This window comes from Cyprinus carpio, chromosome A1 (genome assembly GCF_018340385.1).
Source record: "Cyprinus carpio isolate SPL01 chromosome A1, ASM1834038v1, whole genome shotgun sequence".
Lineage (NCBI taxonomy): Eukaryota > Metazoa > Chordata > Actinopteri > Cypriniformes > Cyprinidae > Cyprinus > Cyprinus carpio.
The window spans coordinates 7,074,735-7,087,014 of NC_056572.1; the positions used below are offsets into that span (position 1 = coordinate 7,074,735).

Below are 12,280 nucleotides of genomic sequence, written 5' to 3' on the forward strand. Positions count from 1 at the left end.
TGATGGAACACTCCCATATTTTTACGTTTTGAATACATTGTTACATTTTCAGAAGAAGTTGTGAGTGGTGCTTGTCAAAACGGTGTTGTTATTTTTACCTTAAACTAACACCATTAAAACTAATTGTTTGGTAATTGAAATAAAGCTGAAATAAATGTAAACAGTAGATGACAAACTTAACTTAAACTTACATTTTTTTTTTATGTTGCCTTGGCAAGTAAATGAATTAAATCAGTTGAAGGATTAAAATGATTAAAACTGAAATAAAAATGAACTTCACTATACAGTTAAATTATATATTATATAATACATTTATTATATATAATATACAGTATATATATATATATATATATATATATATATATATATATATATATATATATATATATATAAATAACAACACCGTTTTGACAAGCACCACTCACAATTTCTTCTGGAAATGTAACAATGTATTCAAAACGTATATATATAGTCTATATACACACATATCTAAACAAAAACTAATAAAAATTACTAAAGCACATAACAAATTTTCAAAAACTTTAACATTGAAACATCTCAAAAAGCTGTGTACTTGGAATTTTTATTGTTCACTGTGCAAATGGTATGACAAATTATGCAGCGAATGTGAATACTCATGGTTAGGAATTTGTTGAAATATGAGCAACAGCACAAGCACCACTAATAAACCTAGTGCTAAATCATAACTCACCACCAAGAGGCCCCGCACAATCTTCAAATTCAATCTGAAACCACCCTGATATTATCAGTCAGCCAGTGCATTTCACTCAAACACATGCGAGGACAGAGGGTATTTCCCAAAGCAGGAAAAGAAAATTAGAAGGCTAACTTTAAAGATGAAACAGTCGTTACTCCAGGGACTTTAGTGACACACGTGTGTGTACCCATGATTAGCCAACCACTCCTGCCTCCTCATTGCCAATATGCTCTTTAGGCAGGTCTTAATTTGATTATAAAAAAAAAAAAAACCTGAGGTAACAGTTTAGTTTGGGGACCAATTCTCAGTATTAACTAGTTGCTTACTAACATTCATATGACTAGCATATTGGCTGTTTATTAGTACTTAGCACATATTAATGCATTATACTGTATTGACCTTATTTTAGATTTTATGTTTATTGTGGATAAAGTTGTAGTTACTAGCTAGTCAATAGTGAGAATTGGTCCCCAAACTAAAGTGTGACCAAAATGTAATATTTGTTTTATTTTTAAATCTATACCATCATCTAATCCATTTGTCTCCCATCTATCTGCCTGCAGTCTCCAGACAAGCCCGATGAGCTGCGACCGTCCCCCAGTCCCCTGCCACAGGGGCTAAATGAGCTGGAAAGCTACCAGAGTGCCCTGGAGGAGGTCCTGACCTGGCTGCTCTCTGCGGAGGACGGCTTGCAAGCACAGCCACCCATCTCCTCTCTTGTCGAAGAAGTCAAAGAGCAGTTTCACACCCATGAGGTAATTTGTTTGTCAGTTTGTCTTCTGAAGCTTTTGAGGTGAAAGCAGATGAGTGTGAAAAAGAGAGAGAGAAACATGACATTGGCACTTTTGTTCTAAAGTAACACCAAAATCACATCATGTCTCAATTATAATGTCAGAGCTTAAGGACTAGTGCACAGCTGTCATGTTCGGCTACTAGTTCAGAGCAAACATCTGGAGGACTACACCCAAAAACAGTTTATGAATGTTCAAAGACAATGATGTCATGTCCTATGTCTTTTTTAGCGTCAGCAGACAAAAGAGATTGCCTCTAGAGGTGAAGATGATCCAGGAATCGCTATTAAAGCTAGCTGTATTTGTTGTGATTTCATGAGCTTTAGCCGCAATATGACAGCTATGGATTTCCACATAAGCTCAGAGTCTTATGACATGACCTTTGCCGAATGTTGAAGGCCATGCAGAAAAATATAAGTTCAAACGGTCCTTTTACAGCCCCTGTCAACTTGATTAATCACGATTAATCGCAACCAAAATAAAAGTTTATGTTTACATAATATATGTTTACTGTATAAATTTATATATAAATGTATATATTTTAGAAATATATGTAATATATTTCTATATATATATATATATATATATATATATATATATATATATACAGTACACACACATATATTATGTAAACAATAAAATAAACTTTTATTTTGGTTGCGATTAATTGCGATTAATCGATTTGACAGCCCTAAGATAACAATTATACATTAGTTTTGACTAATTAAACAAATAAATACTAATTTTGACCAAACTTCAGTGTTCTTCTTAATACATTTTCATGTTGCTCTAAAAATAACTCATAGCTACCTATGCATTTCAGATTTTGTCTATAAAGTTCAATTTAAGTCTGTATTGTCCCAAATATGCTCTTCAGCTGACACGTCTAGATACATTTATTCAGTGTCTGACATCTGGCCAATATAAGACTGATGTTTTACACTTGTGTGAAACGTAGAGGAACGGCTCTAAATTCAGACAGGTGATTAATTTCTTCAAACTAACTTTGAACCTAAAGGGTGAAGGATGCTGTTTGAAAGTTTTAGGACTAAGATATATTGTTCAAAAAGTTGTGGGCTGTTACTATTAACCCAGATCTTTGTAAGCCCCCAGTGTTTATAGTCTCTGAATAAATCAGATTTCTCCATTCCTGACAGATGGTAATTATGAGTGTTTTCTCAGTTTCATATTCCAACATCTTTTAGAATGGTTGGCCTGGGAGTCAAAGGATCAAACTGTGCCTTGCGTGGGTGTGAATTGAAAAGTTATCTGGGGATATTAAATGACTGAGAGAATGGCATGATATAATGAGTGTAACGACTCATTGAGAGAAGGTGTAAAAGATGAAAACAGACATACAGAGAGATTTATTTTTTAGATGCCAGAGCAAAGAAACTTAGTGCAGACAAGTTAAGAGTTCTTAAAGCATATTATTGCTTTGCACATTTTTGTTTGTTGATAGATCTGCTGTGTTGGAATCATGCAGTTCTTTGTAAGTTTTATGTTATGTAGTCAATGTTTAAGGCCATTTACAGTGTATATGAACTGTTTTATATATATGGATCATTTTTAATAAATGTTATATATATTAAAATTTTTAAACTAGTTTGGGGTAATTGAAATTTTCTCTTAAATATTGTTACAATTTAAAAAATATTATGGAATATTAAATATTATTACAGTATTTCAATATATTTAAAAATGTAATTTATTCCTGTGATGACGAAGCTGAATTTTTCAGAAGCCATTACTCTAGATAAAAGAAAAATAAATCTTATTATCAATATTAAAAACAGTTGTAATGCTTAATACTTTTTTGTGGATACACTGATACAATTATTATTTTGGTTTTAAGAATAGAATGTTAAAAAAGAACAGTATTTTTTTTTGAAAAGGAATAATTTTGTAACAATTTTAAAGTCTTTACTGTCACTTTTGATCAATTTACTGAATTCTTACAGATTTTTTTTCTTTCAATATATTTGTCTGGTATTTTGAATACATTTTAAATATACTGTATACACACCACTGTTCCAAAGTTTGGGGTCATTGAGATTTTATATAAAAAAAATGAATAAAGATATATAATTTAATACAAATATTTTATATATTGAATTTAACAATTTGCATAGCAAAAGTTGTGGCTTGGTTGCTTGCAAATTTCTTTAATTGTTGACAGTCGAACCCTTGCAAAGCTACTTGTTTATTTTATTATTATTATTATTTATTAAAAAATTTTTTGCAATAAAGTAATAATTTTGCAATAAAGTAATAATTAAATCTAAATATTTAATGTACATCAAAGGCAATGGCAAATGTTTAAATTTAAATGTCTTACCATTGCACTGTATATATATATATGTGTGTGTGTGTGTGTGTGTGTGTGTGTGTGTGTGTGTGTGTGTGTGTGTGTGTGTCCAGGGCTACATGGTGGAGTTAACGTCCCATCAGGGCAGTGTGGGCCGTGTTCTCAAAGCAGGAAGTGTGTTGTTGTCTGGAGGGCAGCTGACTGATGATGAAGAGAGGGAGGTGCGGGAACAGATGAATCTGCTCAACTCTCGCTGGGAACATCTGCGTGTGGCCAGTATGGAGAAACAGAGCAGGTGGTCACATGTTTGCATGATAAGCCTTTAGCCAGGAATATAAACCTGTAAGTTACAGAAAGACCTTTGCTATTTACAACCTTTGTATAATTGATGTTTTGGAACATTTCAGCTTCATGAAGTTTTGATGGACCTGCAGCACCAGCAGCTGAAGCAGCTCTCTGATTGGCTGGACACAACCGAAACGCGGATTAAAAGAATGGGAGCACAGCCTTTAGGGCCTGAACTTGATGACATAAAGCATCAAATTGAAGAGCAAAAAGTACGTACTGTAATTTTTTGGTGTGTTAAAACAAAAAAACAAACAAACAAAAAACAGTAAAGACTTAATTGTGCCTACAGCTTTTACAGGAAGATCTGGAGCTAGAGCAAGTGCGAGTGAACTCTCTGACTCACATGGTGGTGGTAGTAGATGAGAACAGTGGTAATGGCGCCACCGCAGCCTTGGAGGAAAAACTGCAGGTAAATGTTGTCATTAAATTACCCAAGCAGGACAGAGTTAGGATTAATATTCTATAATAAATCTATCCCTGTCTGGCAGCAAGAGCTCCGGTGGAGGACATTGACTGGACCTTAACCTTCAGATGATTCATATTTGCGTCTCTGTAAAACCACATATGAAAAAATGCAAGATGTTTATGCACAGCTAGACACGCATAAGTGCAGTGCAGAGCAGCTCTCGTGCACTGTATAATGTGATTAGTAACAATTAATAACAATTAGTTATCCAGTAAGGTTTCATTCACACAGTTATGTTGAAAATGTATGGGTGTGAGTTTTGTTATTGAATACAGTTGTCAATCCTGTAAAGAACCAAAATGTGTGTGAATGCAACTGCATTAATTACTCAAATGCAGGACTGAAAACCGTATTCTACTTCTTTGTGAATGTTGCCTTTGTTACTTAATTACTCAAATGCAGGACTGAAAACCGTATTCTACTTCTTTGTGAATGTTGCCTTTGTTACCGTAACCACAGTCCTGAGGTCTGATTGGATGATTGGACTAAATAACTGTGGTATAATGTTTTGTTTACTTGGATCGTTTTTGGAACGATGGGCAGCAATCTGCAAATGGACTGAAGAGCGTTGGATTCTCCTTCAAAAGATCCTGCTGTGCTGGCAGCATTTCTCTGAGGAACAGGTACTGAATCCTTCTAGACTCTGCTGAAAAAGCTTTTACAATGCATTTAGCAGCTTTCAAAATGCCTTTTGAATCCTGCCTGTTAAATGACTATAATGAGAGCATGTCTGGGGAAACATAAAGGTTTTGAAGGCCTCTTTTCTCAAGAGAGTCAGCGTGATAACATCACCAGTGCTCAAAAGAAACAGGAAAAGCAGCAGTGCAGAACACATCTCACAATCTTCCTTTAATCCACTGTGCTTGTTTTATAGCTGCTGTTTGATTCTTGGCTGACTCAGAAGGAGGAGTTAGTTCAGTCCATTCAAAGCAGCGGCACAAATGACCCAAATGAAGTAGCCGCCAACCTCAGGAAGCTCGCTGTAAGTGGCACACATAATCCAAACTCACTGAAGCATTAAAGTCAACCCTACTTTGCATGATTAACAATCAAGTCCTGATGGATACAATCAAGTGTTTCGATTTTTTTTTTCTTGTTGAATATGCTGCATGACGTAAAATTTTCAGGAAATTTTCAGAATTAAAACGGGTTTCAAATATCATTTCATTTTGAAATCAGGCCTTTTTACTAATGCAACAACTGAAGTTAGATGTTATGTAGATGTTAAGTGTTTTACAAGGTTTTCAAGACTGACTTTAAAAGTACAGTGTACCCAAAATTTTTTATTCTGTCATCATTTACTCCCCCTCATATCGTTCAAAACTTGTATGACTTTTTTTTTTTTGGTGGTAACCAAATGGTTTCATGTCCCATTTACTTCAGTAGTATGGACCAAAAAATCTATAATGGAGGTCATTGGGAAACTAAACTGTTTGGTTACCAATATTCTTCAAAATATCTTTTGTGTTTCATAGAAGAATGAAATGCATCCAGGTTTGAAATGACATGAGGGGAGTAAATGATGCCAGAATTTCATTTTTGGCCTGACTATACCTTTAAGAATGAATTTCAGAACTTAAAGACTGTCGGCTGATGTTCGTTCCTCAGATTTTTAAATTTTTAGTGTGGTTTTTAAGGCAAACCATGGACAAGCTTTGCTCCCTCGTTCAAGATCTGCTGACCAACATTAAGAGCAAAGAGGCTGCTGGGAAACTAGAGGCTAAGCTGGAGAGGTTTGCTCAGCGCTGGGACAAATTGGTACAGTCGCTTCATCTCACCAGCACCAAGGTGGTTATGCTAATGCAATTCCATTTACTGTGTCTCATCTTTTCCGCAATATAGTTCCATCTATTTCTATTTCTCTCAGAATTTGATATGGCTTCCTACATGGCCATGCCATCACTCAGAATAAATAAAGCACTCTTGCTGTATCTCACTCTCTCTCTCTCTCTTCATATGCACACAAGAATCAGACTTCTATACATGTACACTTGCCTGTCTAACAACTTTTGTCCCTCTTAGTTTTCAACTATTGTCACCACCACATCCCAGTCGGAGCTCACGCATACAACCATGGCAACTGTCACCAAGGTGACCACGAACCAGAAAAAGATGGTGAAGCATACTAAGGAGGGTATGTCTACCCCTCCACCTCAAAAGAAGCGACAGATTGCTGATTCAGAACTGCGGAAAAGGTGAGCTTATGTACCTCGGTTTTGTCACAGGTCACTAAATGTAGTAGACCCATTTATGACAACTAAGCTTTGCTGTGTATGTGTATGTGTTTTGGTTGTATTTTTTATTAAACACATTGATAGTTCAATATGTTTTATCTAGAATAACATTATTTCAAGATTGTTGAAATAGATTGTAAAACTGAACTTTTAGAAAATAACACGGTAATCAGTTTTTTGATGTTTATGCTTTAAAAGACAACATTAAAGTACCTTTTTTTCCCCGTGTTGATGTATTTCCAACTGAACCATAAAGTTGTGAGGGAATATATTGAAGGGCTTGTCTATTCTTTTTAAATAGCCAATAAGATTTAATAACATCACAGTCATGAACATGATTTGCTACCTTTTATCTGCTGGTAAGAATTAGGGGATATTAGGTGAAGAGACATTCTCAGTCTATAGAGTATTTAAGTGGACATAATGAGTGAGTTTAGAATGAATCATCAATTTATGCACTTTTTTCCTTGCAAAAATTAAATGTATATATCCGTATAAATTTAGAAGCACAATAACTAGTATATAGATCTCCAATTTTAAAGAAAACACATTTCAGAATAATAAATATTTATTTATCCATCTATCTGTCTATTTTCCAAACCACTTGTCCTGCATTGTGGAATAAACATCTAGACATTTTGAAATTTTGAATTGATGTAATACTTTAAGTAATAATTTTATAGGACTCGATTTAAGGTTAAATAATAGCTAAAATAGTCAAACTTTCAAACAGATCTTACTGCATGTTTATTGACATAAACAGTGTTTTTAAAAGCATTGTTTGCACAATGCAATCTATTGATCGCTCAGTATGATCATTTTGTTAATATGAATGAAGAATGTCTAATTCTAGACAACAAATGATATCGCTTTCAAGTTCATTTATCTAAAAAATATGATGAAGATAGGTTCTCTGAAAACAAGTCCTAATATCTGTAGTGAAATTGATCGTTTTTTTTTTTTTCTCTATGTTGTGTTAAGCATTTTACATATTTTTGCTATAAAACGAGATACTGATGAGGAATGTGGTGTTTTTTTCCTTTCCTTTTTTATTTTTTGTCTAAATAGCTTCTTTTACTTTTTGACTGCATGTTAGACTGCACTTTTGAGTTTAGAAATGATACTGAAACACAGACCCTGGAGTGAGGGAAAAAATGCTAATCAATGCCTTAGTCCCAAAAATATTCAAATGACTAACAAACAAACAAGAATAACTAATTTGTTTTGCTGTTTTCTCATCAATTTCCCTGCAGATTTGATGTGGACTTCACTGAAATTCACAGTTTTATGACCCGGTCAGAGGCTGTTTTACAAAATCCAGAGTTCTCAATCTCCCGTAAGGACGGCAGTGTGGCAGAACTCTATGAGAAAGTGCTGGTAGGGCTACATTAGCATGTTTTGTAGTGATCCACCTGTTTCATTCAACAAATGAATGTGTAGTTAAAATATATTAGACTGCAAAATGTATTATATTACATTAGAACGAATTAGAAATAAAATATATTTAAATTGTTATTTTTAAATTGTGTAAAGTGTAATAGTTATATATTAAAGTATATGTAAATGCAATTATTAAAACATGTAATACAATACCTAAAAAAAGGTTTCATTGGTGTTTACTGTATGAATTTTTTTTCAACCATTTTTGAGGCAATTGACAGGGAAAAATCTGAAAAGTTCAGGAAGTTACAAGAAGCCACTCGTTCAGCCCAGGCTTTGGTGGATCAACTCACTAGCGGTAAATAAATTTGAAGTGATTATTTTCATATGCATGTTAATTTCAGTTAAAATGTCTTGTAAACGCCCCTTGATTTTCAATCAGTCTTGCATAATTCAAAACTAGCCCTTGTTGTCTTGTAAAAAACACACGAATATCCCCCATCTTATTTGGAACACAATAATCTGCATTTTGCTGCTAATAAAAGTAATAAAATCCTGCATAATGTCAGTTTTATTAATAATACATAGAGATGTGCATCGATGGGACGTTTCCCAGCTATTTTGAAAGTCTAAAGCCTTTGCCAGCTTAATTGCCTCAGCAAATGCTGTTTCAAAGCTGCATGAGTATCTCATTTGTCCTAATGGATCTTTCTCTAAAGATGGTCAGAATTCCGAGGACATCCAGCAAGCAGCTCAGCAGTTACGTGCTCGATGGGTCGACTTCTGCGCTCTTCTGGCCGAAAGACTGGCGTGGTTGGCCTACCAGACCAAAGTCCTGGCCTTCTACAATCTCTTCCAGCAACTTGAGCAAGCTGTGGTGGCTGCCGAGAACTGGCTCAAGGTGCAGTCGCCGCCCGCATGTGAGCCGGAGCCTCTGAGGATTCAGCTTGAGCGTTGCAGGGTAACCACTATTGTCTGTCCTCATGCATGGGGTCTTGATCCTTTGTAGATTTGTGTTTCAATGTGTGTCTGTTCTGTGTTCATATACAGGGCAAAGTCTGTCTTTTCCTGTGTCTGGCCAGGTAATAATGCCCTTTACCCACTGCATGTGTTCATCTGATCTCAGGCAAAAAAAAAAAACCATGCAATGATGCATAAGATGGATTCATGCAGGGCATTTTATCATGTCCGATAAGACAAATAACCTTCGATTTTTTTCTTGATCTTTTGAGATAAAAGAGCTTGATTTACTTGGAAAACATACTATAACTTTCAGAACTTCCTCCACAATTCTGTCCTTCCAGAGGTTCCCAAAATTAGAAATGAACAGCTGGTTATTTTTTTAGTTTATTTTTTAACAAGGTCCCTGAAGTTTAGACTGGCACAAGAAAAAGAACATAAAAAAGTAATAAAAAAAATTATGTTATGACCCCCTTTTAAAAGATGGTTCACCCAAAAATGAAAATATATAAATTTACTGTTCAAATTTACTCATCAGATTTAGCATTGAGAGATATTTAACATTGTATCACTTGCTTACCAATGAATCCTCTGCAGTGAATGGGTGCCATCAGAATGAGAGACCACACAGCTGGTAAGAAGACACAGCTGGTCCCAAAAAGTATATAAAGAGGTGATTTTTATAAAAGTGGTTTTTTTTTTTTAATTATTTTTTTTTTTTTTTTTTGTGTTTTATTTTTTTTTGTTTTATATAGTTGTTTATTTTATTTTTTTGTTTAAATTCTGTCTTTCATGTCAAAAGACCAAGGAAAATCAATTTCTCATAAAACGACCCCTTTGACGGGCACTCTGGCTGGCCTGGCTCATGAATTTTAACTGCAGTTAGATTTTTATGTAATTTAGCTATGATGGTGGTACTTATATTGGATGATTTAATTGAAAAAGGAGCACATTTCCACTGTCTGATGGATGTAGACTATGTTCAGTGGGGTAGACGTGGCCTGTTAGATTAATGAATATGATATGACAGGCAGAGAGACAAGTTGTGTGATTAAAAAAGTTTTGAGTGATCAAGGCTCCTCAGGTTTAAAGTCTCTCTTTGTTCATCTGTTCTTACCTCTTTCATCTTTGAGTATATCTGTACCTGACAGCTTCCTATATGAGTCTTTCTTGCTTCTGTCTCTTTACCTGATCCTTGTTCCTGTAATATGTCTTTCAGAAGAGACATGTCTCCCTAAAGACCTTGAGTGTCTGTGATAATTTTATCATTTGATGTGATTAACCCATTCCTTATCTTACTGTGCCCCAGGTATACTCATCTGATATTTCACACACACACACACACACACACACACACACACACACACACACACACACACACACACACACACATATAAAGACTCTTATCCTTCATATACCTGTTTAAGCATAAACATATTAATGAATTAGTTATCAATTAAAAAAATAATACATCAATGTAATTTCAATCAATATTTGCAGAGAAAAGTAATTATAATATATATATATATATATATATATATATATATATACTATATATATATATATAATACATTATAGATAGTATATATATAATATATATATGTGGCGGCGTGAGGTACGACACGACAACCGATGGACGATATGGAAAATCCCCGAAGGGTGGATTTATTAATAACTTAGTGCTCTGAGTGAAGACGGTGCTCTCCGTAGTGCTCCAACTCCCTCGTGCTCTCTGGGTCTTGAGTGGTGGATCCCGTGCGGTTGCTCTCCTGGTGGGGGCTGACGGTCACACGCTGCTCTCTGTGACAGAGGAGGAAAGAGTTAGGCTCTGTGTCGGGAGACATTGCTCCCCATACTGCTTTCCTCCCCGGCTGAAGTAGACGCCTCTTCATGAGCTGCAGGTGCGGCCGCTCAGCCCGTGACGAGCTAGTGCCGGTGATTCCGCTGTGTTGCCAGGGCGACGCTGACGAGCGCTCGGGACACACGTCACAATATATATATATATATATCAGCTAGATTAATTTTTAATGAGCCGAAAATAATACACGTCACACCTCTGTTTATCAATTTGCACTGGCTACCAATAGCTGCTCGCATAAAACTCAAGACATTGATGTTTGCCTACAAAACCACCACTGGATCTGCACCCCTTTACCTAAATCATTACTTCAGACTTATGTGCCCTCTAGAAGCTTGCGTTCTGCAGGTGAACATCGCTTGATTGTGCCATCCCAAAGAAGCACAAAGTCACTTTTACGGACTTTTAAATTAAATGTTCCCTCCTGGTGGAATGACCTGCCCAACTCAATCCGAGCAGCTGAGTCCTTAGCCATTTTCAAGAATCGGCTTAAAACACATCTCTTCCATCTTTATTTGACCCTCTAACTTTAGAACTCACTATTTTAATTCTATTCTTTAAAAAAAAAAAAAACTAACTAGCTTTCTAATCTTTTTGTATTCTATCTGTTTTCTTTTCATTTATTATACAAATAATTTCTAACACTAGCTTGCTCTATTCTTTTTCTATTCTATCTGTTTTCTTTTTATTTATTTTATTATTTAAAAGCCCTTGCTATGTGTACTGCATTTAAGCTAACTGAGACTTGTTATAGCACTTGTATATCATTGCTCTTTTGTTGATTTTGGTTGCTTCCATTTTCCTCATTTGTAAGTCGCTTTGGATAAAAGCATCTGCTAAATGACTAAATGTAAATGTAAAATGTAAATATATATATATATATATATATATATATACACACACACACTGTGGGTATGTGCATATATATCTCTTCTCTGCAAATGTGGATATATACAACAATCACAAAATCTCTCTCCCTCTTTCTCTCTCAATTATATATACAGGTATATATAATTTTATCAATTTTTTCTTCTTTTTTTCATTGCATCTGAAAATTACTTTAAGAAACAAAAAAAGCCTTTGGCGCAAAACCTGCTTCCTGCGTTGCTCAGCTGTGGACGATTTAAAAATGTTTGATATAAAGGTTGCTGTCCCATTTTATGCAGGAATTGTTCATTTTAAAAAAATCAAATTATATTGTTAGTTTCATGGTAACA

General features: G+C 34.9%; 1 protein-coding gene across 1 annotated transcript in view; it reads left to right on the top strand.

Moving 5' to 3' along the window:
* The window catches only part of LOC109100245 (dystrophin-like), a 100,378-nt gene that overhangs the window by 18,942 nt on the left and 69,156 nt on the right, over positions 1 to 12,280 (top strand). The window contains exons 10-21 of the mRNA XM_042730632.1: positions 1,282 to 1,473; positions 3,931 to 4,112; positions 4,224 to 4,374; positions 4,455 to 4,574; positions 4,924 to 4,927; positions 5,157 to 5,254; positions 5,506 to 5,613; positions 6,240 to 6,419; positions 6,654 to 6,826; positions 8,119 to 8,242; positions 8,516 to 8,603; positions 8,965 to 9,206. Of these exons, the coding sequence (XP_042586566.1) occupies positions 1,282 to 1,473; positions 3,931 to 4,112; positions 4,224 to 4,374; positions 4,455 to 4,574; positions 4,924 to 4,927; positions 5,157 to 5,254; positions 5,506 to 5,613; positions 6,240 to 6,419; positions 6,654 to 6,826; positions 8,119 to 8,242; positions 8,516 to 8,603; positions 8,965 to 9,206 (1,662 nt within the window). The remainder of the gene's footprint in view (positions 1 to 1,281; positions 1,474 to 3,930; positions 4,113 to 4,223; positions 4,375 to 4,454; positions 4,575 to 4,923; positions 4,928 to 5,156; positions 5,255 to 5,505; positions 5,614 to 6,239; positions 6,420 to 6,653; positions 6,827 to 8,118; positions 8,243 to 8,515; positions 8,604 to 8,964; positions 9,207 to 12,280) is intronic.